General features: G+C 39.4%; 1 protein-coding gene across 3 annotated transcripts in view; it reads left to right on the forward strand.

Moving 5' to 3' along the window:
* CBLB (Cbl proto-oncogene B) overlaps nucleotides 1–25,402 on the forward strand; it is a 657,992-nt gene that overhangs the window by 455,195 nt on the left and 177,395 nt on the right. For all 3 annotated transcript variants that reach the window (XM_053707540.1, XM_053707541.1, XM_053707542.1), the window contains exons 10-12: nucleotides 14,308–14,493; nucleotides 15,569–15,934; nucleotides 16,622–16,716. In XM_053707540.1, coding sequence (XP_053563515.1) covers nucleotides 14,308–14,493; nucleotides 15,569–15,934; nucleotides 16,622–16,716 — 647 coding nt within the window. The remainder of the gene's footprint in view (nucleotides 1–14,307; nucleotides 14,494–15,568; nucleotides 15,935–16,621; nucleotides 16,717–25,402) is intronic.

The raw sequence follows: 25,402 nt of genomic DNA on the forward strand, positions 1-25,402 counted from the left end.
TATATGCTAGAAGTATACTGTATCCCCTATGGGTTTCAAGGGGTTAATAGGAACAACGTGGTCACATCCAATCAATGACATGCCTATTCATGACCCCTTTGCATTGTGACTCTTTTATTATCACTGCATTACTTGTAGCTGGCCCACATATGTTGAGTGACACAGCGGTATGTGAGGTAAATTACCAGCCGCTTTCTCAGGGTTCACATATGAGTCTGGGCCAATTTAAATTGTGTGATCCTTCTGCATTTTAATGTAGCTCAATTGTAGCTGAGCAAGCTGTTTTGTTCTATTTAACAAAATACAATTAAGTTGTCCATATCATTATAGTATATATCGCTGAATATTACATAGCTTTGCATTGACGAATCAATTGATATTTTATTTTGGTATATATGACCTGATCATGATTTTATTTTTCTTCTTTTAATATACTGTGTATTATGTGTGCACTGTTTTGTTACACTGGGTGGGTCCAGTGATTTTATTATCACTATGCTAACTGCCTCACTTTGTTACTGGTTTAATTGGGGGGGTTTACTCTATAAATGTTTGCTTTGTTATTTGGTCTGAGGAATGTGATTTTCTGCCCGACACTTCACCAACTAAAATATATATTTTTCCATAATGGTGCTGAGAGTCCACAATCCATTATTCCTTGGAATTATACTCCCGACCACTAGCAGGAGGCAAAGATCCCAAAACTCTAAGAGCCCTTAAAACCTCTACCACCTTACTGGAAACTGTTATTGTCTTTGCTTTTACAGTATAAAGGTGAAGAAGGGAGTTGCTCCAGGTGTTTAAGAGGGGTTCTCCTACAGATTTGATGCCCATTTTCATCTCAGATAGCTACTGTTTGCACAGAAGGGTAGGGGCACAAGAACACCCTATGGGAGTTAGTCGCAATCCTGCCACAGGTGTCACAGGGACTGGTTCCTAGCCTCCTCCTATTGGTTCATCGTTATACTTAGATCCTCTGATGTCAGATATACAGCACTGTATTGGCTATCTGTTGGAAGCAGTTTTTCTCTGCTTATGGCAAGTTCAGTAATGTGGGTGCCTATCAGGTAAGTGTGGGGGCTGTGGTCTTGCACCTGCTAAGCCTGTAGTTATTTAGTAGGAACTTACTAATAGGTATATCATAGCTTGGGGACCATTATGTCAGGCTTTTTAGGCTTGGGATTATGTGTTCCTTAATTCACTGTTTATAGGCCTTCAGGTGCTTAAATATATAGCTAGAGTCGTTTAATTTTTTTCTGCTTATTGGTGTGCGTCTGCTTTTGAGCACATCAGCTTTCTCCAACATAGGTGTGTCCGGTCCACGGCGTCATCCTTACTTGTGGGATATTCTCTTCCCCAACAGGAAATGGCAAAGAGCCCAGCAAAGCTGGTCACATGATCCCTCCCAGGCTCCGCCTACCCCAGTCATTCTCTTTGCCGTTGTACAGGCAACATCTCCACGGAGATGGCTTAGAGTTTTTTAGTGTTTAACTGTAGTTTTTATTATTCAATCAAGAGTTTGTTATTTTGAAATAGTGCTGGTATGTACTATTTACTCAGAAACAGAAAAGAGATGAAGATTTCTGTTTGTATGAGGAAAATGATTTTAGCAACCGTAACTAAAATCCATGGCTGTTCCACACAGGACTGTTGAGAGCAATTAACTTCAGTTGGGGGAACAGTGTGCAGTCTCTTGCTGCTTGAGGTATGACACATTCTAACAAGACGATGTAATGCTGGAAGCTGTCATTTTCCCTATGGGATCCGGTAAGCCATGTTTATTACGATCGTAAATAAGGGCTTCACAAGGGCTTATTAAGACTGTAGACTTTTTCTGGGCTAAATCGATTCATTATTAACACATATTTAGCCTTGAGGAATCATTTTATCTGGGTATTTTGATATAATAATATCGGCAGGCACTGTATTAGACACCTTATTCCTTAGGGGCTTTCCCAAAGCATAAGCAGAGCCTCATTTTCGCGCCGGTGTGGCGCACTTGTTTTTGAGAGGCATGGCATGCAGTCGCATGTGAGAGGAGCTCTGATACTTAGAAAAGACTTTCTGAAGGCGTCATTTGGTATCGTATTCCCCTTTGGGCTTGGTTGGGTCTCAGCAAAGCAGATACCAGGGACTGTAAAGGGGTTAAAGTTTAAAACGGCTCCGGTTCCGTTATTTTAAGGGTTAAAGCTTCCAAATTTGGTGTGCAATACTTTTAAGGCTTTAAGACACTGTGGTGAAAATTTGATAAATTTTGAACAATTCCTTCATGTTTTTTCGCAATTGCAGTAATAAAGTGTGTTCAGTTTAAAATTTAAAGTGACAGTAACGGTTTTATTTTAAAACGTTTTTGTACTTTGTTATCAAGTTTATGCCTGTTTAACATGTCTGAACTACCAGATAGACTGTGTTCTGAATGTGGGGAAGCCAGAATTCCTATTCATTTAAATAAATGTGATTTATGTGATAATGACAATGATGCCCAAGATGATTCCTCAAGTGAGGGGAGTAAGCATGGTACTGCATCATTCCCTCCTTCGTCTACACGAGTCTTGCCCACTCAGGAGGCCCCTAGTACATCTAGCGCGCCAATACTCCTTACTATGCAACAATTAACGGCTGTAATGGATAATTCTGTCAAAAACATTTTAGCCAAAATAAACACTTGTCAGCGTAAGCGCGGCTGCTCTGTTTTAGATACTGAAGAGCATGACGACGCTGATATTAATATCTCTGAAGGGCCCCTAACCCAGTCTGATGGGGCCAGGGAGGTTTTGTCTGAGGGAGAAATTACTGATTCAGGGAACATTTCTCAACAGGCTGAACCTGATGTGATTGCATTTAAATTTAAGTTGGAACATCTCCGCATTCTGCTTAAGGAGGTATTATCCACTCTGGATGATTGTGACAAGTTGGTCATCCCAGAGAAACTATGTAAAATGGACAAGTTCCTAGAGGTGCCGGGGCTCCCAGAAGCTTTTCCTATACCCAAGCGGGTGGCGGACATTGTTAATAAAGAATGGGAGAGGCCAGGTATTCCTTTCGTCCCTCCCCCCATATTTAAAAAATTGTTTCCTATGGTCGACCCCAGAAAGGACTTATGGCAGACAGTCCCCAAGGTCGAGGGAGCGGTTTCCACTTTAAACAAACGCACCACTATACCCATAGAGGATAGTTGTGCTTTCAAAGATCCTATGGATAAAAAATTAGAAGGTTTGCTTAAAAAGATGTTTGTTCAGCAGGGTTACCTTCTACAACCAATTTCATGCATTGTCCCTGTCGCTACAGCCGCATGTTTCTGGTTCGATGAGCTGATAAAGGCGGTCGATAGTGATTCTCCTCCTTATGAGGAGATTATGGACAGAATCAATGCTCTCAAATTGGCTAATTCTTTCACCCTCGACGCCACTTTGCAATTGGCTAGGTTAGCGGCTAAGAATTCTGGGTTTGCTATTGTGGCGTGCAGAGCGCTTTGGTTGAAATCTTGGTCGGCTGATGCGTCTTCCAAGAACAAGCTACTTAACATTCCTTTCAAGGGGAAAACGCTGTTTGGCCCTGACTTGAAAGAGATTATCTCTGATATCACTGGGGGTAAGGGCCACGCCCTTCCTCAGGATCGGCCTTTCAAGGCAAAAAATAAACCTAATTTTCGTCCCTTTCGTAGAAACGGACCAGCCCAAGGTGCTACGTCCTCTAAGCAAGAGGGTAATACTTCTCAAGCCAAGCCAGCTTGGAGACCAATGCAAGGCTGGAACAAAGGAAAGCAGGCCAAGAAACCTGCCGCTGCTACCAAGACTGCATGAAATGTTGGCCCCCGATCCGGGACCGGATCTGGTGGGGGGCAGACTCTCTCTCTTCGCTCAGGCTTGGGCAAGAGATGTTCTGGATCCTTGGGCGCTAGAAATAGTCTCCCAAGGTTATCTTCTGGAATTCAAGGGACTTCCCCCAAGGGGGAGGTTCCACAGGTCTCAGTTGTCTTCAGACCACATAAAAAGACAGGCATTCTTACATTGTGTAGAAGACCTGTTAAAAATGGGAGTGATTCATCCTGTTCCATTAAGAGAACAAGGGATGGGGTTCTACTCCAATCTGTTCATAGTTCCCAAAAAAGAGGGAACGTTCAGACCAATCTTAGATCTCAAGATCTTAAACAAGTTTCTCAAGGTTCCATCGTTCAAGATGGAAACCATTCGAACTATTCTTCCTTCCATCCAGGAAGGTCAATTCATGACCACGGTGGATTTAAAGGATGCGTATCTACATATTCCTATCCACAAGGAACATCATCGGTTCCTAAGGTTCGCATTCCTGGACAAACATTACCAGTTCGTGGCGCTTCCTTTCGGATTAGCCACTGCTCCAAGGATTTTCACAAAGGTACTAGGGTCCCTTCTAGCTGTGCTAAGACCAAGGGGCATTGCTGTAGTACCTTACTTGGACGACATTTTGATTCAAGCGTCGTCCCTTCCTCAAGCAAAGGCTCACACGGACATCGTCCTGGCCTTTCTCAGATCTCACGGATGGAAAGTGAACGTGGAAAAGAGTTCTCTATCCCCGTCAACAAGGGTTCCCTTCTTGGGAACAATTATAGACTCCTTAGAAATGAGGATTTTTCTAACAGAGGCCAGAAAAACAAAACTTCTAGACTCTTGTCGGATACTTCATTCCGTTCCTCTTCCTTCCATAGCTCAGTGCATGGAAGTGATCGGGTTGATGGTAGCGACAATGGACATAGTTCCTTTTGCGCGCATTCATCTAAGACCATTACAGGAATGGGGACTATACAGACTTGTCTCCGAAGATACAAGTAAATCAGGACCAGAGACTCACTCCGTTGGTGGCTGTCCCTGGACAACCTGTCACAAGGGATGACATTCCGCAGACCAGAGTGGGTCATTGTCACGACCGACGCCAGTCTGATGGGCTGGGGCGCGGTCTGGGGATCCCTGAAAGCTCAGGGTCTTTGGTCTCGGGAAGAATCTCTTCTACCGATAAATATTCTGGAACTGAGAGCGATATTCAATGCTCTCAAGGCTTGGCCTCAGCTAGCGAGGGCCAAGTTCATACGGTTTCAATCAGACAACATGACAACTGTTGCGTACATCAACCATCAGGGGGGAACAAGGAGTTCCCTAGCGATGGAAGAAGTGACCAAAATCATTCTATGGGCGGAGTCTCACTCCTGCCACCTGTCTGCTATCCACATCCCAGGAGTGGAAAATTGGGAAGCGGATTTTCTGAGTCGTCAGACATTGCATCCGGGGGAGTGGGAACTCCATCCGGAAATCTTTGCCCAAGTCACTCAGCTGTGGGGCATTCCAGACATGGATCTGATGGCCTCTCGTCAGAACTTCAAAGTTCCTTGCTACGGGTCCAGATCCAGGGATCCCAAGGCGGCTCTAGTGGATGCACTAGTAGCACCTTGGACCTTCAAACTAGCTTATGTGTTCCCGCCCTTTCCTCTCATCCCCAGGCTGGTAGCCAGGATCAATCAGGAGAGGGCGTCGGTGATCTTGATAGCTCCTGCGTGGCCACGCAGGACTTGGTATGCAGATCTGGTGAATATGTCATCGGCTCCACCTTGGAAGCTACCTTTGAGACGAGACCTTCTTGTTCAGGGTCCGTTCGAACATCCGAATCTGGTTTCACTCCAGCTGACTGCTTGGAGATTGAACGCTTGATTTTATCGAAGCGAGGGTTCTCAGATTCTGTTATCGATACTCTTGTTCAGGCCAGAAAGCCTGTAACTAGAAAGATTTACCACAAAATTTGGAAAAAATATATCTGTTGGTGTGAATCTAAAGGATTCCCTTGGGACAAGGTTAAGATTCCTAGGATCCTATCCTTCCTTCAAGAAGGATTGGAAAAAGGATTATCTGCAAGTTCCCTGAAGGGACAGATTTCTGCCTTGTCGGTGTTACTTCACAAAAAACTGGCTGCTGTGCCAGATGTTCAAGCTTTTGTTCAGGCTCTGGTTAGAATTAAGCCTGTTTACAAACCTTTGACTCCTCCTTGGAGTCTCAATTTAGTTCTTTCAGTTCTTCAGGGGGTTCCGTTTGAACCCTTGCATTCCGTTGATATTAAATTATTATCTTGGAAAGTTTTGTTTTTAGTTGCAATTTCTTCTGCCAGAAGAGTTTCAGAATTATCTGCTCTGCAGTGTTCTCCTCCTTATCTGGTGTTCCATGCAGATAAGGTGGTTTTACGTACTAAACCTGGTTTTCTTCCAAAAGTTGTTTCTAACAAAAACATTAACCAGGAGATTATCGTACCTTCTCTGTGTCCGAAACCAGTTTCAAAGAAGGAACGTTTGTTGCACAATTTGGATGTTGTTCGCGCTCTAAAATTCTATTTAGATGCTACAAAGGATTTTAGACAAACATCTTCCTTGTTTGTTGTTTATTCCGGTAAAAGGAGAGGTCAAAAAGCAACTTCTACCTCTCTCTCTTTTTGGATTAAAAGCATCATCAGATTGGCTTACGAGACTGCCGGACGGCAGCCTCCCGAAAGAATCACAGCTCATTCCACTAGGGCTGTGGCTTCCACATGGGCCTTCAAGAACGAGGCTTCTGTTGATCAGATATGTAGGGCAGCGACTTGGTCTTCACTGCACACTTTTACCAAATTTTACAAGTTTGATACTTTTGCTTCTTCTGAGGCTATTTTTGGGAGAAAGGTTTTGCAAGCCGTGGTGCCTTCCATTTAGGTGACCTGATTTGCTCCCTCCCTTCATCCGTGTCCTAAAGCTTTGGTATTGGTTCCCACAAGTAAGGATGACGCCGTGGACCGGACACACCTATGTTGGAGAAAACAGAATTTATGTTTACCTGATAAATTACTTTCTCCAACGGTGTGTCCGGTCCACGGCCCGCCCTGGTTTTTTAATCAGGTCTGATAATTTATTTTCTTTAACTACAGTCACCACGGTACCATATGGTTTCTCCTATGCAAATATTCCTCCTTAACGTCGGTCGAATGACTGGGGTAGGCGGAGCCTGGGAGGGATCATGTGACCAGCTTTGCTGGGCTCTTTGCCATTTCCTGTTGGGGAAGAGAATATCCCACAAGTAAGGATGACGCCGTGGACCGGACACACCGTTGGAGAAAGTAATTTATCAGGTAAACATAAATTCTGTTTTTCGCTCCTTTAGTCTGGTACACTCCGCAAACTCGCTCTAGTAGTCACACTCTCAATGTAACCAATCAGCAAGAGCTATCCAGGGTTCTGAACCAAAAATGGGCCTGCTACTAAGCTTAGATTCCTTTTTTTTTTCCCCCAAATAAAGATAGCAAGAATATGAAGAAAAAAAAATATAATAGGAGTAAATTAGAAAGTTGACTAAAATTGCATGCTCTATTTAAATCATGGAAGAAAAAAATTTGGGTTTAGTATCCCTTTAAGAATAGAGGAAGTTGGCTAAACTTCCTGAGGCTCAGACTTTTGTTTAGACTTTGCTCAGCCGTTAAAATTAGGCCAATGATGGAACCTATTTCTCCACCCTAATATATGAACTTACTTTTCTCTGTATTACAAGGTTTTTCTCTTGAACCTTTACATTACATTGCTATGGTTTACTAACTGGGAAAGTACTATTTATTTTAGCAATCTCTTTAGCATAAAGTATTTCTAAATTGTTAACCTTGTCTGTGATTCTACATTTCTCACTATTCACAAGGTGAAGGCTATAATTTGTACGAAATATGATTTTCTTCCTATGGAAGAGAGAGATTGTTGTTCCTTCATTGTGTTCAGATCCTGCTAACTCTCGGTAGCAGATATTACATAATCTGATTATAGTAGACGCTTTGATGTTCAATCTCCAAGCAACTATAGATATCAGTCAAACTTCTAGTTTGTTTTTCACTATTAAATCTATTAGGGGCAGAAAGCTACTAAGGTAGTGTTTGCCTCTCAACTCTTAAAAAGGTACTCAAGGCATTCTTGATGGTTGGAAGGTCACCTTTCTAAAAGCATTACGGCTATTCTTTCAAGAGCAATTACAACATTGTGGGTTTTTGAAAGATTATACATCTATGGAGCCGCATGTCTACTTTTTTCAAAGTTTATAGCTTTGAGGTTTTGTTTTTTAGCAAGCAGCTTTTTGCAGGAAAGTTCTTTAGGCCACAGTTTTCGCTATATAAGAACTTCCAGAAAAATTGTCCCACCCTTTCTGTAACATAGACTGTCGGCTTGGGTATTAATCATGCCTCTATTTGGGATATTGGGAAATTAAATTTGTCTTTGATATAGATCTCCCAGGCTCACAGCATGTCAGTGTATGGCTTCGCTATATTGACGATGTGCTGTTATTCTAGGATAGCACTGAAAGTGCATTAAGGGACTTTGTATATGAATTGAATAACCTGGTTTTAGACCTTAAATTTAGAATGAATGCACATACAGACAATATTCCATTTCTGGACTTAAATATCTTTAAGATCAATAACCAATTACAAACATCCAGCTACAGAAAACCTACTTCCACAAATAGCTTCCCTAGAGCAGATAGACACCATCCCTATTCTTTAATCAAAGGGATACCTGTTTCACAATTTGTACGGGCAAGGAGAAACAACCAGTGAAACAGAAGTTTTGAAAATATCACAGTTATTGACAAAATGATTTAGGGAACATGGCTACTACAATAAAATAATTTATAAGGGCTTTTAAAGAGTGAAAGATAAAAGCCAAACTGTAGTTTTACACATAGCCTCACCAAGTATTGCTAAAACAGATAAAAAGCAAATAAGGTTTATCACTCAATACAGTGAGGGGTGGAAAGACATTCAGTCTATATATAAAAAAATCATTGGCCAATCCTTAACACAGATACAGATTTACACAATGTTTTAGGAGACTATACTCAAATGACAGCCAGAAGGGCACCAAATTTAGGTGACAACCTGGTACATAGTTTTTACAGCAGACCACCACAGGCACAGAACTGGTTACAATGTTCTGCTTTTGAACCAGGATGCTACCCATGCAGATGCTGCAAAGCCTATACTTACATACAGAAGGCTAAATAAAGACAGGCCGAACTTACAGCATATGGGCTAAGATAACCTTTAGATCAGAAGGCCTTATTTATCTAGCTAAATGGGGGTGCCCTATGTTCTATGTCGGTAAAACGACAAAAGCGCTCAGAAATCCAACACTAGAACATGTACGAGACATCGAACATGAGGAGAAAACATCAAGTATAGCACAACATTTTAAAAAATATCATAACCCCTCTCCCAGAACCTTCAGTATAATAGTGATTTAAAAGGTGAAGCTAGGTATAAGAGGTGGCAATTTAGATAAGGTTCCCTTACAACATGAAAGCCGCTGGATCTATAACCTAGACACTTTGTCCCCAGGAGGTCTCAATGAGGAATTATTATACTCTCCATTCTTAGGTTAATCTGTTTCAATATCTGGATTACTGTACTGTCAATTTGGCTCCACAGTGTGTTTTTCCATAACTTAATGGTACAATTTTGTATAGTAAAGGCCATGGTGCAATTAATCAACATTGTAACGAAAATGTTATCATAGCAACAAAGGAACACTTTAGTTCATAGTGGTTCTGGTATTAGCATGATCATATCGTTCTCTTGTAAGTATATACAGACATTGGCAATATATTTTCATTTTAAAAATTATTTGATGTCCCTAATATTGGATCATATCTAGCAATGGTGTAAACAGACAATTGTTACAATAAGGAATTGTATTGTTAACAATATATCAAATATGGAACCTAAATTCACGGATTGGATTCCAAGGGGGAGGCAACACAAAGTTGCTATTTAAGGAAGACAGGAATGAGTTAATCTATATGCCCTGACTAAGCCGAATAGGTGAAATGATCGTTTGCTTTCACTTTACACCCCCCAATATCCTGACATTTGGTTGGGCAGGAGTTTCACGCTGGAATACGTGACTACGGACACTACTACGAGTGACATCACTGGTGCACTCGGTTTGTTTGCAACCCGTTTTACCCGGTAAACCGCTTAGGTATGCCCAGAGTACTTGTTGAGTAGGGCAAATCAGAAGCTCTTCGACCTCTTAGTTGCCTCAGACTGGGAGGTTTATCCCGCTACTGAGAAAACATTTTTAGGGGTGCTCACACTGACAAGCAACTACCAGAGCTAGCGGGGGTAGGTTTATGAGGTTTGCTGTTTAGCCGCTCAGCTTCTACCTGTCACAAACTTATCCTGCACCGCATAAATCAGCGTAGCTGGTTCCACATTGCCTAACCGCCACACGGAGGATCCGACTATTCAAGCATCCTTCTTGAAATAAACAGGACGCTCTAAGCAAGTATATTTGTTGGTATTTGCATGAATTGCATTACCTGGACTATACCAGGATTTGCTGTGTCTGTCTGACGACCATAGTAATACCCTCTATATTTACTTTGTTAGGATTTATGGGGTTATGTGTATAATCATTTATATTTATATTTTCACAAATTCTCCGTCTTGGGTGAGTACAGCGCTATCTTTGTACCCGGCATCTGCGATCAAAGAAGAATCCTCCACTTCCTCTCGGATGAGCATTGTGAGATCATTGAAGTTTTAGAACATTTTCTTTTTTATGTCTTCGAGAAGGTAGCGTAATGTGGCTGTGTGATCCCCCACTTTGCCAGTCATTTTAGAGTTTAACTCCTGTAGCACAAGGGGGGGGGGAGGGGGGAGATGGTATTAGTGCTAGGCCTCCATCTGCAAGTCACTTGGTTAAAAGCCGGGCTAGGTGATCGGGATCTCTGCAACAGTTATATGAAATTACACAGCTTGCCAGAGATCATATAATAGCCTTATTAAGAATGTAAGGTGCTGAGCTGGTATAAGGATAAATATTAGATTGTAAATTCTATGCCAGAGCCTTAGTTAATGCGACCGATCATGGCCGCCGCCTAGACACGCCCCCCCACTCTTCCTGATTTTGAGGTGAGTTTTGATGCAAATTGGTAGGTTTATTTGATTTTGAATATGGGCCATATTACCAATTTCTTAGGGGACCAAATTTCCCAGACCCAAATTTGGAACACTGTGGTTAAAAAAAAAAAAAAAAAAAAAATGTAAAAATGTTAACAGGCATGTGAATATAGTTTACCTACAATGAAAGCCAAAAGTAAAAACTATTGCCAAGATAAAACTATTGTTATCCTTACTTTAAAATAAAGTAGAAGAGCTGCTGCATTTTTTCAGAGCGATTTTTCTTTAAGTAGTTTCTTTCAACGTAACCCCACCAAAAAAACTTACCTTAGTCATTAACACTGACTTTAGAGTGTGCACACCAAGCTGAAATCTGCCATTGGTCCATATGCAATTCATGAGGGAAAATATCATTGGTTGTCATCTGCTTCTGTATGCCAGCCCATGCTGTATCTGCAAGGGCTCTAGTTCTAAAAACATATCACCTGCCTCTATGTGCCAGTACATGCTGTAAGTACACCTTCATCTTTTACATATTAACCTCAAAATTAGTTTCAGTCTTACTCATGTTTGATTTTTCACAAAGATTGCCATACTTCCTGCTCTACATGACTTTAAAATTATATATTTGACATGTAGGATACAGTCAGAATGACATGGAGGATACAGTGAGAATATTGAGAAGCTACATACATAACTTTGTGAGCCAGATAAATTTACATTTACTTAAATGACAAATTATGTTGGTAGCCAGGAACTCCATATTATGAACTGTGGGTATGCAATTTGTATAGCAACAGCAGACAGGCATTAATCACTATGAAGATCATAAGAGCTATCCTGGCCCACTCAGTAACCACTAGGGACTACCCCAGATCTGTCATCCGGCTGGTCAGTAAAAGCAAGTGGTTCCTCCACCAGCTTCTTGCCAGCCATCCTGGAGGAGGCAAAGAGCAAGTTAACTACCACCGGGAATATAAACGGATATACGACCGCTACTCCTGTGGCACTGAAGAATTAACTGCAATTGATTTTCTGGAAAGTTAGTTCTTGTAATTTACGCATTGGGACACACAAGGGACAGAAAAGCCATCCAGACAAATGTGGGACTATCTGGGACAGTTTTGCTGTTTGTTACTGTCCCTGACACACACAGAGGGACACACTGCCTAAATTTGAGACTTGACCTAAAAAATAGGAACATCTGGTCACCTTACAATTTCAAACCATGATTCTCAGAATTTGATTACAGTGTACTTGGTTGGGCAGTTTGTTTGTCAATAATCCTGTTAATCCAAACATGTAATAAATACATATATACGCACACCCAAAATGTAAATTCATAATTAAGCACTAGTATAAATAATGGTTTAAAAACATTTTGAGCTGTCAATTTGCTGGATTTTCAGAGAAGACAAAGGGTACACCCAATGAAAACCCTCTTGAGTACTGGCATCCTCTATTATGGCCACTAGATGTAAAGGAGCTCCTGCACTGATGATGTGTAGCATTTAGCTGGGTCATGCAATCTGTTGCATACTTAAAGTAATATAACAGTCCATACAACACACGGGTCAATTTAAACAATTGATTAGTGAGTATTTGCTTTTATCCAAATATAGCTTTTGAAAAAGATGCATGTTTCTTTAGAATTTTCACTTGTCCCGAATTGAATGTGCCCATAAATTATGTAGAAAACAAGAGTGTGATAAATCTGTTAGTCAGACCTAAAATGTCCGTCTTAGAGGTCAAAGTTACAAATAATATCCATTCAGTCACCAAAACCTAATACTCCTTAAAGCAGACTCAATGTCAATGTTTCCAAATCTACTAAAGAGTCACCCCAGTGCTGATATACAAAGCCTTCGTAAAAACCGATTGTATGCTATAAAGGTTACCGTACTTAGGTGTGACCCAACTGGCTGGTACGAAACTCCGCCAAACGCTCTGCGTGTATCCGTTAGGCTTCTCACCCCTGTGCAGACAGGCCTTTGCGACAAGCAACCAATCCGTGGGCTGCAGCACCTGATGACGTTACCAGTGACGTATCCGTGTGTAGAAAGAAGAAGAAAGACTGCATCAAAGCTGGTACAAGCTGAGCGGACTATGTGGAAGTGTCAACACACGAACTGTCACGCTGGTGAAATAGGTAATCCACAAGAAAGAAAGTGGACAATCCGGGTTAAAAATACAAAACTTTTATTTCATCCGTTAAAACCTTGGAAGAAATGACAGCAGCTAAGTAGGGAGAACGTAGCACCACCTGGCTTACGCGTTTCGGTTTACGCCGTAATCATAGCCAGTAGGTGCTAGGATCAACCTGTCTCATTTTAAAATACTAAGATGTAACCCAATAGGTTACTTCAAATTGGATACACTGTTCCCTAATTGTTCAATGAGAAGCTATGGAGACACTGATACAACACAAAATAGGATTGAATGTTATACAGGATTGAATAAATTATGACCATAGCAACTTCAGATTGGCTGGAAGTGTGTAAACTAGGATACAGCCTTAATTAACAAGAGAAGTACTTTTTGCTGGAGAGACTGCTTTGAACAAACATTTTACTTCTAGTATTCATTTGATGTCAATGAGGTAATGAGATAGTCAGTTTAGCTGTGATTAGTTGCATGGTTTTATTTTAATAACTTTTATATTGACCTTATTACCTTTTTAAAGGGCCATAATACCCAAATGTTTAAACACTTGAAAGTGATGCAGTATAGCTGTAAAAAGCTGACTAGAAAATATCACCTGAACATCTCTATGTAAAAAAAGAAAGATATTTTACCTCAAAAGTTCCTCAGTAGCCACATCCCATTGTAAAGGATTTCTAAGCAGAATTTTAGTGTGTCTGTCCTAGGACAGCTTAGGGGATGAGCCCCATGCACTCTCATCTTATTTCACCAATCAGGTAAAGGAAGCTTACTATGAAATCTCATGAGAGTTAAGTCAAATCTCATGAGATCACAGTAAAAGAGTTCATGACCTCAGTACTGCTGATGCTGATTGGCTGCTGTTCATTTCTTCATTTTTATTTTTACCTGCAGCTGGGAGCAGGTGAGTATAACTTTTTACACAGAACTTACTCTGCTGAGCTGAGGAGATTGTGAGGTAAAATATCTTCCTTTTTTACATAGAGATGCTCAGGTGATATTTTCCTGTCAGCTTTTTACAGTTATACTGCATCAGTTTCAAGTGATTTAGCATATGAGTATTATGTCTCTTTAATTAGGCGAATTTTGTTTCTAGAAAATACTCACATTTTTGTACCTGTACGTTTTTTAATGTTTTTTTTTTAACAAAATTATAGTTGGTTTTTTTTTATAAATATTAGTTTATATTGAAATGGGACTTTGCTTTTATTGTTGAAGATGAATGACAGACAGAATTCACCAGTGACATCACCAGGCTCCTCCCCTCTTGCACAAAGGAAAAAAACGCCTCCGGACCCACAACAGATACCCCATCTCAACCTCCCACCAGTGCCTCCTCGACTGGATCTTATTCAGAAGGGAATAGCTCGATCACCTTGTGCTAGTCCTACAGGTTCACCAAAGGTAAGTCTAGTAGCAGACCACCATATAGTGTCATTTTCACAGATGTTCATACAAGACCCATTGCAGCATTTAAATCAGCAGGCGACCAGCACACTGAAATCTTATTTGTAGGATTTAGCTTTAAAGGGAAATAAAACCTTTTTTTTTTTTTCTTTCATGATTTAGATTTAGCATACAATTTTAAACAACTTTCCAATTTACTTCTATTATCAAATTTGCTTTATTCTCTTTGTATCTTTTGTTGAGGAGCAGCAATGCACTACTGGAAGTTAGCTGAAAACATCTGTTGAACTTGTATGTATGGGGTACTTGTAAAGAGCAACTAATCACTCGTAAGGGTCTCAAGGCGCTGCTCATTTTATCAACCTCAGAAGGATAAAAGGCTGAGTGGACCTTGCCGGGGATCGAACCTGCAACCCTTGGATTGCTACAGAGCTCAGCCACAGTGCCTTAGCATGCTGAGCTATCTGTCCGGCTTGAACCAATGGGAAGAGGCATGTGTGTGCAGCCCCTAATAGCCAGTTAGTTCGCAGTAGTGCATTGCGGCTCCTGAGCCTACCTAGCTATGCTTTTCAACAAAGGATACCTAGAAAATTAACTATATAACTATTTCACATGGAAGGTTTCGAGAATCCAGTTTACTGGGATTTACATCTTTTCTACAATTATGTTTCCATTAGTTTAATTTAAGTTGTTGGATAAAAGTTTTAATGTATTTTCAATGCTATAAACACAATATTTTCACATTTACCATGGCTTACATTTTCTTTTTTTTACATCAACTTATTAAAAAATGAAATAAACGTTTCTAGCGGTGAATAGCATATAGAGGAATACTGTGCCTCTTTAAGCTGAAGAAAATAAGTTTGATTTTCAAAAAGCTCTTGTTCATTATAGTTTCATATTAAACCTATTTACATTTCACTGTTGGTCACTAAATCAACCTAGGGAAATTATTCTCATCCACGGATCTATCTATACTAGACAGAGGTCATTTGTTTCAACAAGTCATCAAACATTTGCCAAAAGCTTTAGGTTATGAAATTTACATAAATTGTTTGTTTTGCTTTTCCAGTCATCTCCATGTATGGTTAGAAAGCAGGAAAAACCACTTCCAGCACCACCTGCTATATTAAGGGAACCGCCGCCTCCACCGGAGAGACTTCCTCCATTGCCAACTGAGTGCAGAACATGTAGACATTCACATCATGTGGAAAATGTGCCTTGTAGAGATTATCCAATGTCCCTCGAAGCTCGGTGTCCAAGGGATGTTTCTGGTTCCAATCAATTAGCAGCCTGTTGGGTAACACTTGATGGTTCTCCTAAACATGGACAAACTGCAGGTTCCATTTTGAACGGAAGACACAGTCGTATCAGTTCTGATATTGGATTTATGCGCAAGCAGCATAAACGAAGAGAATTGGCTTTAGAAGGCACAAGGGTTAGTGACTGTTTATTCATTTAATATTGCAGTGTGTATGGTTTGTTTTTAGAGCCTAATAATGATATAAAAAGTTCTTGTACGCAGTGACTAGGAATAGGCTGTTGTTTTCACACATTCATTAAAATTACTAATCAAATGAGTTTGTTCTAAATGAATGATGTTTGTTTTTGCAAAAGGAACATTCACCACAGCAAATGTAACATTAATTTTAAATACACAGGTTAAAAATAATGTAATAAAAAGGAGCGTAAACTTGCACACAAAAATGCTCTGTGTTAGCATTGTATTATTGCACTGTTGCCTGCATATAACTATGCTTAACCCCTGCAACAGGGTTAAATAATGAACTATGTGGACCTAGCTGAACACATCTGATGAGCCAATGGCAAGAGGCATATCTGTGCAACATCCATTAGTTCTCTTGATATTGTTTGTTGAAAAACATATTTAGATAGGCTAAGGAGCAGCAATACAATTTGCAATGTCTGTCTGAACCAGAATATAATTTTGACTTTAATGTCTCTAATTTTTATAATATAATATCAAGATCTGTAACTTATTTAGCCCAGATATGAAAGATGGAATGACAATCTGAGACATAGCAATGTAATGTATATTTTAACTAATAGGACTCCTATTTTATCACTATATGTACATTTATTGTGCTTTTGTTTCTTTTCATAGGTTTCTTCTAATGGTTTTCTAGTAACAGAAGAATACGATGTGCCTCCTCGACTTTCCCCTCCTCTACCAGCAATTTCTACCCATCCTAGTATGAAGTAAGGAGTCTTTTTTGTAAATTTATGTCAGAAATGTAATTAAAGTATTCACTAGGTTTTCATAGAGTTGTGGTTTCAATATGTTTCAGTGATTGAAAAATGTAAAAAATGTGTTCCATGTTCTTAAGGACATATAAACAAGAGCTAGGTTATCCACATGGAACTGACTATGTAACCAGAAGAAATACTTGTTCAAATCTTGTGTATGTGCTCTATAGAAAAGTAACAATTACCTGAATCAAGCTAGCTTCTTGTGATGGATTCTGCCTACAGAAACACTGATCAACTTGATGTCTTCAATGTAAGGGACCTAGGACCATTAAATACTGTAGACAATAAATGCACACTAAAAAGACAATGTTAATCATATTTAGTCTGAATTTCAAATGAGTAATACATTTTTTCTGACAACTTTCAAAGTAAGCTCAAATTTCCTTCCCTCTGCATCATGTGACAGCCATCAGCCAATAACAGAATGCATATACTTATATTCTGTGAATCTTGCACATGGTCAGTAGACACTGGTGCCTCAGAAAGTGTGCATATTTAGATAATAGAAGTGAATTGGAAAGTTGTTTAAAATTGCGTGCTCTGTCTGAATCGTGAAAATCTATTTTTTACTTTAGTGTTATTTAAATTGTAATGCATCACTTCCACTCCATGGTCATGAGGTTAAAGTGCTTACATTCTGCATATGTTGTTTCTTAGTCAATCAATCAATATCTCTCTCCCCTGTCTCTCTCTCTCTCTCTCTCTCTCTCTCTCTCTCTCTGTATAAATACAGATATATTGGTTTATTATAATTGAATTAGGTTATTTTGAAACAAAAACTGATATCACTTTTAAGTAATATAAAAGACAACGGAAGCACAAATATGTATAGTAATTATTTTGTTTAATTTTGGACCATAAAAATCTGACTGAGCAAGAAGGTCAGCTTGGAAAACTTAGAAGGTAAAGTAATTTTCCTCCTCCTTTTCCACTCCAGAGAAAATCGGTCTCCAATTAAAATGTTGGCAGAATTTAAAAATGCATTTTCCCTAGCATTAAACTAATGCCAGGGCTATTACTAAACAGGCTATTGCTTCTTCATGTTTTAATGACCTTATATATCACAGTTCATGAAGCTCTAATCCAGCAGTAACTGCCATTTACATTATACATATATATATATATATATATTATTTTTTTTTTACTTAGCCTGCAAGTAAGCTTCATATTTTAACAGTTTTTTTTTTGGTTGATCAAATATCTAATCCATAAAGCGACAGCTATGCAAATTAGTAAATTGTTACACCTACTCACTTGTCAAAATTGTTTCAGACTGGTTAGCTAATGCTTTTTTATGGGTTAGGTTTATAAATATAATTTTAAGTGATGTTCTTGTATGTTATAGTTCTTTCTCTGTATCTTTATCTATTCTCAGATTTTTGTGTTTTTATTTTCTATAATAATAAAGCTATGGTATTCAATTATTTTGTAAAGGGATGCAAAAGGCTAAAATTGTCTGTCAAGCATATGAAAAATAATTATTTAAACAAGTTAAAAAAAAATTTATTGCATGAAAGAAATGAAATATAAAGTTGATGATTTTGAAACCAACAGAAAGTACAGCTAGTCCTTAAGGACTTATTGCTCACTGGCTGATGAGCAGGTATCTTACTGCTTTATTTGATGGTCAGTAATAACATGATAAAACAAAACATTTTTCTCAGAACAGGAACATACTGAGCATATTTATTGATCTGCATAAAGTGGGGATCCCCTCCCAATGCTTCAGTCCTGAATTGTTTCCTTTGCTGCTTAAATCATTATGTAAGATTTTTTTCTTTCCTTTCCTTGTTCTAAAGTCTGACATGGGGCATTTAAATGCCCAAAAATACATGATAGATGGTGTTTCTCTGCTCTAGACTTTCCGACTACAAAGTGAAGCTCGTCCAGTCTAGGAGATGATTTAGAAATAATTGAATCACCTTGCTGTTTTTCTTGCACACTCTCACAGCATTATTATTACAGTGAGCAGTGGGTGAATTGGGGAATAATAATAAACAGCTAGATTACGAGTTTTGCGCTATGACTGAAAAAGCATCGTTATGCTTCATAACAATGCTTTTTCCATAACACCGCTGTTACAAGTCTTGTAGGTATAGGTGTACCACACACCTTTTTGGCCTTCACACAACTTCAGTATCGCACTTTTAAAAAAGTCCTTTTTCAATGGGACTCCCATAGCGCCAATATTATAAGTTTGCCTGGGAGGCCAAAGAGTGAGCGGTACACTCTATAAGCACAAGATCCGTACAGCCATCTAAAGTCAGTAGTTATGAGTTTTACATTACAAAGCTGTAGCATAAAACTCATAACTAAAGTGTTAAAAAGTACACTAACACCCATAAACTACCTATTAACCCCTAAACCGAGGCACTCCTGCATCGCAAACACTATAATAAATTAATTAACCCCTAATCTGCCGCTCCGGACATCACTGCCACTTAAAAAATGTATTAACCCCTATTCCGCCGCTCCCCGACATCGTTGCCACTATAATAAACGTATTATCCCCTAATCTGCCGTCTGCCCACACCGCCGCTATAATAAACCTATTAACCCCTAAACCGCCGCCCTCCCGCATCACTACATAAATATATTAACCCCTAACCCCCCTAACTTAAATATAATTTAATAAAATAAAGCTAAATAAACCTTACAATTATTAACTAAATACCTATTTAAAACTAAATACATACTTACCTGTAAAATAAACCTAAGCTAGCTACAATATAACTAATAGTTACATTGTAGCTAGCTTAGGTTTTATTTTTATTTTACAGGTAAGTTTATTTATTTTAACTAGGTAGACTAAATAACTACCTAGTTAAAATAAAGTTACCTGTAAAATAAAACCTAAACTGCCTTACACTAAAACCTAACATTACAATAAAATAAAAAGAATTAATAAAATACAATTATCTAAATTACAAAAAAATAAACACTAAATTACAAAAAATAAAAGACAAAATTATATATATAAAAAAAAACGAATTACTCCTAATCTAATAGCCCTATCAAAATAAAAAAGCCCCCCCCCCCAAAAAAAAAAAATAAAATAAAAAAAAAACCTAGCCTACACTAAACTGCCAATAGCCCTTAAAAGGGCCCCAAAGAAATCAGCTCTTTTACCTGTAAAAAAAAATACAAACAACCCCCCAACAGTAAAACCCACCACCCATGCAACCAAACCCCCCATATAAAAACCTAAGCTAACCATTGCCCTGAAAAGGGCATTTGGATGGACATTGCACTAACCCCCGAAGATCCACTTACAGTTTTCGAGGTCCGGACATCCAGCCGGTGAAGTCCTCATCAAAGTGGCCAGAAGTCTCCATCCAGGCAGCATCTTCTATCTTCATCCATCCAGCGCAGAGCGGGTCCATCTTCAAGACATCCGGCACGGAGCATCCTCTTCTTCCGATGGTCGCTGAAGAATGAAGTTTCCCTTTAAGTGACGTCATCCAAGATGGCGTCCCTTACATTCCGATTGGCTGATAGAATTCTATTAGCCAATAGGAATTAAAGGTGAAAAAATCCTATTGGCTGTTGCAATCAGCCAATAGGATTGAGCTCAATCAGCCAATATAATGCGAGCTTAATCCTATTGGCTGATTGGATCAGCCAATAGGATGAAAGCTCAATCCTATTAGGAAATCGTGCACAAGCACGTCAAAACACTGCTTGTATTTGGGTGAGGTATGGAGCCCGCGCAAGCCGGGTTTTACAAAACCTGTAATAGCAGCGCTATAGGGAGGTTAAATACCGCCGCTTTTGTGGCAGTCATTAATTTCGCTATAGCGCTCAAAACTCGTAATCTAGCTGATTGTGTATCTTGCATTAAGACTCCAAATAATGTTTAATAAATTACCTATAAATCACAAATCACTTTGGGGCAAGGATTAAGAGCACTCCTAGATCTGATTGTATTCCGTTATTTAATGTTGTCATCGTAGCTTCATGGTGTTTAACCCCTTCGCTACCGGGAATTTCAGAGAAGGACTTGCCCAAAATGCAGAGGTGATTGGCCATAAGAAGCGGCAGGCACGCAGCCCGGGGCTGTGCACTGACAGACTTGGAACAGAGTCAGAGAGCAGAATTTTTATAGTTTGTGAGCCTAAACCTTTTCTTGAGTGATTTATTTTAGAGTGCTCTGGTTATCTTTCATTTGATGCTCTGCTGAACCAGGGAGCAGCTCTAGGCATGAGCTTTATAATTAATGCAGTGCAGTTTACGTATTTTGTATGTGTGTGTGTCTGAGGTTTTGTGTGTGTGTCTAAGTTTTTTTGTGTCTGTGTTTTTGTGTGTATCTAAGTGTTTGTGTGTGTGCCTGAGTGTTTTTTGTGTGTGTCAGAGTGTGTCTTTAAGTGTGTCTGAGTGTGGGAGTGTTTGTGTGTGTGTGTGTGTGTGTCTGCTTTCTGGGGGGGGGGGGGGTGACACCATAACTTACCACACCGGGTGACACCAACCCTAGTGACGCCACTGACTATATATATTTTTAAGTAGAGCATACAATTTTAAACAACTTTTCAATTTACTTCTATTATCAACTTTGCTTCATTCTCTTTCCATTCTTTGTTGAAGAAGCAATAATGCACTACTGGGAGGTAACTGAACACAGTGAGTGAGACAGTAAAACGAGACATACAGTATATATGCAGCCTCCAATCAGCAGCTACCTCCCAGTAGTGCATTGCTGCTCTTGAGCCTACATAGGTATGCTTTTAACCCCTTAACGACCAAGGACGTGCAGGGTACGTCCTCAAAAAAAAGGCAGTTAATGCCTGAGAACGTACCCTGCACGTCCTCGGTGTGGAAAGCAGCTGGAAGCGATCCTGCTCGCTTCCAGCTGCTTTCCGGTTATTGCAGTGATGCCTCGATATGGAGGCATCCTGCAATAACCCTGCATGGCCATCCGATGCAGAGAGAGCCACTCTGTGGCCCTCTCTGCACCGGACATCGGTGGCCGGTAACGTTGGTGGGTGGGAGCTGACTTGGGAGGCGGGTGGGCGGCCATCGATGGGCCGTATAAGGTGGAGGGGGGCGGGATCGGGGCCGGAGCTGACGGGGGCGCGCATGCACAGAGGGTGGCGGGCGGGCGCGTGCACGGGGCGGGAGCGGGTGGGAACCGCTATACTACAGAAAATTTGATTGTAACTGTGGGGGAAAAGGGAAACATTTAAAAAAAAAATAAACTTCAGTAAAAGGGATCTTGGAGGGGTGGGGGGTTGTTCTTGGGTGTGGGGGGAGCTACACTACAGAAAAAGGGATTTTTCTTAAAAAAAAGCACATTTTTGTTCTAAACTGGGTACTGGCAGACAGCTGCCAGTACCCAAGATGGCGCCCATTAAGGCAGAGGGGGAGGGTTAGAGAGCTGTTTGGTGGGGGATCTGTGAGGTTGGGGGCTAAGGGGGGATCCTACACAGCAGCATATGTAAATATGCTAAAAAAAAAACTCAAAAAAGCCCAAATATACCTTTTTATTTTAGTACTGGCAGAGTTTCTGCCAGTACTTAAGATGGCGGGGACAATTGTGGGGTGGGGGAGGGAAGAGAGCTATTTGGGAGGCATCAGGGGGTCTGATGTTTCAGGTGGGAGGCTGAGCTCTACACTAAAGCTAAAATTAACCCTGCAAGTTCCCTACAAGCTACATAATTAACCCCTTCACTGCTAGACATAACACACGCGTGAAGCGCAGCAGCATTTAGCGGCCTTCTAATTACCAAAAAGCATCGCCAAAGCCATATATGTCTGCTATTTCTGAACAGATGTAACAGATTTTGGGGGTCAAAGTTAGAAAAAATGTGTTTTTTTCGATTTTTTCCTCATATTTTATATTTTTTTTTATAGTAAATGATAAGATATGATGAAAATAATGGTATCTTTAGAAAGTCCATTTAATGGCGAGAAAAACGGTATATAATATGTGTGGGTACAGTAAATGAGTAAGAGGAAAATTACAGCTAAACACAAACACCGCAGAAATGTAAAAATAGCCTTGGTCCCAAACGGACAGAAAATGGAAAAGTGCTGTGGTCATTAAGGGGTTAAGCAAAGGATACCAAGATAATCAAGCAAATTAAATGAATTCAGTAAATTGGAAATATGTTTATAATTGCATGCTCTCTTTGAATATTCAAAGAAAAATGTGGGTTTCACGCTCCTTTAAAATGGTTTATTACTTCTTAAATTGATGATATGGTAAAGTTTTTCACCACAGGTTTTAATTATTTATAGTTTTGCTTAGACTGGCAAATAATGCTTAGTGCCTTTGGAAATGTTTCATAAGATTTGACTAAGTAATGTTACTTGTTTAACAGTAAGTATTGCTTATTTACTGGTTTTAAAATGGAGAAGCTAATCCAAATGGCTCTGTGGCTTAAAAAAGCAATATCAAACACTTTGAGTATTATAAAATGCTCACCTATGCATATGCTTCCTTTATTTACTCTTTTCTTGTAATTTTAATTCTGAAAATTGTAGGTTTTGGTGAAACAATAGTATAAATGGTTAGTTTCCCAGAGATACAAAGAAATTATACCTCAGTAAATTTAAATATATTCAATATATACATTGTTGATATTCAGACATACTAAATGTATCCATCTGCTCTGAAATTGGCTATTTTTCATAATTATGGTTTACAGTTGTCAAACAATGTAATTTGTCAGCATTATACTTTATGAGGCTGTCTAGTAGCCAAAATGAAAGGCTGACTCTGGAGTTGTATCTGATAGTCTTTGTTTGCAAATTGTTATCTTTTACATTAAAAAGCAGTGTGATGTGTGTGTATATATACAGTATATGTGTATGTATATATGTATGTATGTGTATGTATATATATATATATATATATATGTGTGTGTATATATATATATATATATATATCTCTGATGAAGCACATGTTAGCATGCGCGAAACGCGTCAGTTCTAGCACCCCTTGCACACCTGTGTTAGTGCTACCCACCCTGTGTTTGAATAAACCACTTGGCATTCGAAGTTCCTGGTTCCACGTTTTTTTTTCAAGTATATATATATATATATATATATATATATAAAATGAATATGTGTGTATATATATATATATATGTTGTGTATGTATATATATATATGTTTGTGTGTGTGTGTGTGTATGTAAAGACAGGCTCTCTTGGTCTTGAATATATAAAACTTAGCGTTTATTTACAAGCCTAAAATGGCATAACGTTTCGGCGCCATTACAGCACCTTTGTCAAATGAACCTAAAAACTGTTGCTGACAACATTTCAACATAAGCAATTTATACCTTACAATCCACATTGTCGTGAGGACGCCGTCCCATTGTGATGACGTCGCTAAGATGCAACCCATCACATGTGCCGTGTGTGGAGGAAGCGGCTATCATGGTAACAAGTAAACAACACTATGTATATCGATAATCAAACGATCCAGTTGTCAAATGTAGCTACCATACTTGCGGCTACCTGCTAGGGGAATATGACATCTTATCTACATAGAATAAATGCCTATGTGTATAAGTAGTTTAAGCCCCACAGACCATATTGTTTAACACACGCCGGCTCATAATGATGACGTCATCACGGACGTGACTCATTATGTGTACCGCGTGTGAAGGGGACCGTTACCGTGGTAACCATAAAAACAACCTCTACTACATCAAAGTTTATAATCATCACACTAACATTGATGTCATTACATATGCATATGACACACAATTAAGTCCAACCGTAGACATTTCATGTACCTACAACATACAGGTTATCGTATTGCACAATACTGGTGGCATTAAAATCTTACTCACAAAAGCATGTTTCAACCACTATTCAATAGATTACAGCATGTAGTCACAACATGTTTGGGCATTTGACAAAGGTGCTGTAATGGCGCCGAAATGTTATGCCATTTTAAGCTTGTAAATAAACGCTACGTTTTATATATTCAAGACCAGCGAGCACCTGTCCTTATACATTGGGTTTTCTATTTATGGAGCACCCTGGCACTTGCTAACATTGTGGGACTGTGCTTTTCCTTCCCTGGACTGTTATATTTATATCATTTATTTTATTTTTTTTGTATTGGAATTTTACTTTCCATAAAGAAGAGGTGGAATTTGGTTAATGAAACAAAACTGCATTAGGTGCAATTTGACATTTCTGTGAGGAAGCATCTGTACTAGAAGCTGTAGCAGTGAAATCTGCAGTTGAAGCTGATTTATATGATTTTTACACTTCCAGCAGTAGCCGGGGTTGAATGTATAAAGTTGAACTTATGTTCTCAGTGTTCAAAGGGAATATGATTTTGGCTGAAATCTTGGCACCTTAGTTTTTAAGCACTTTTGAGAATACATTAAGTAGACATTAAACACAAATTGAAATATACATGAAACTTAGAAGCCTTTAGTATTGCATAACGCAGCTTTGTTATGTCAGATTACTGTATCTCAATGCTTTTTATTTCTCCAACATAGGTGTGTCCGGTCCACGGCGTCATCCTTACTTGTGGGATATTCTCCTCCCCAACAGGAAATGGCAAAGAGCCCAGCAAAGCTGGTCATATGATCCCTCCTAGGCTCCGCCTACCCCAGTCATTCTCTTTGCCGTTGCACAGGCAACATCTCCACGGAGATGGCTAAGAGTTT

Source organism: Bombina bombina, chromosome 3, assembly GCF_027579735.1.
Source record: "Bombina bombina isolate aBomBom1 chromosome 3, aBomBom1.pri, whole genome shotgun sequence".
Taxonomy (NCBI): Eukaryota; Metazoa; Chordata; class Amphibia; order Anura; family Bombinatoridae; genus Bombina; species Bombina bombina.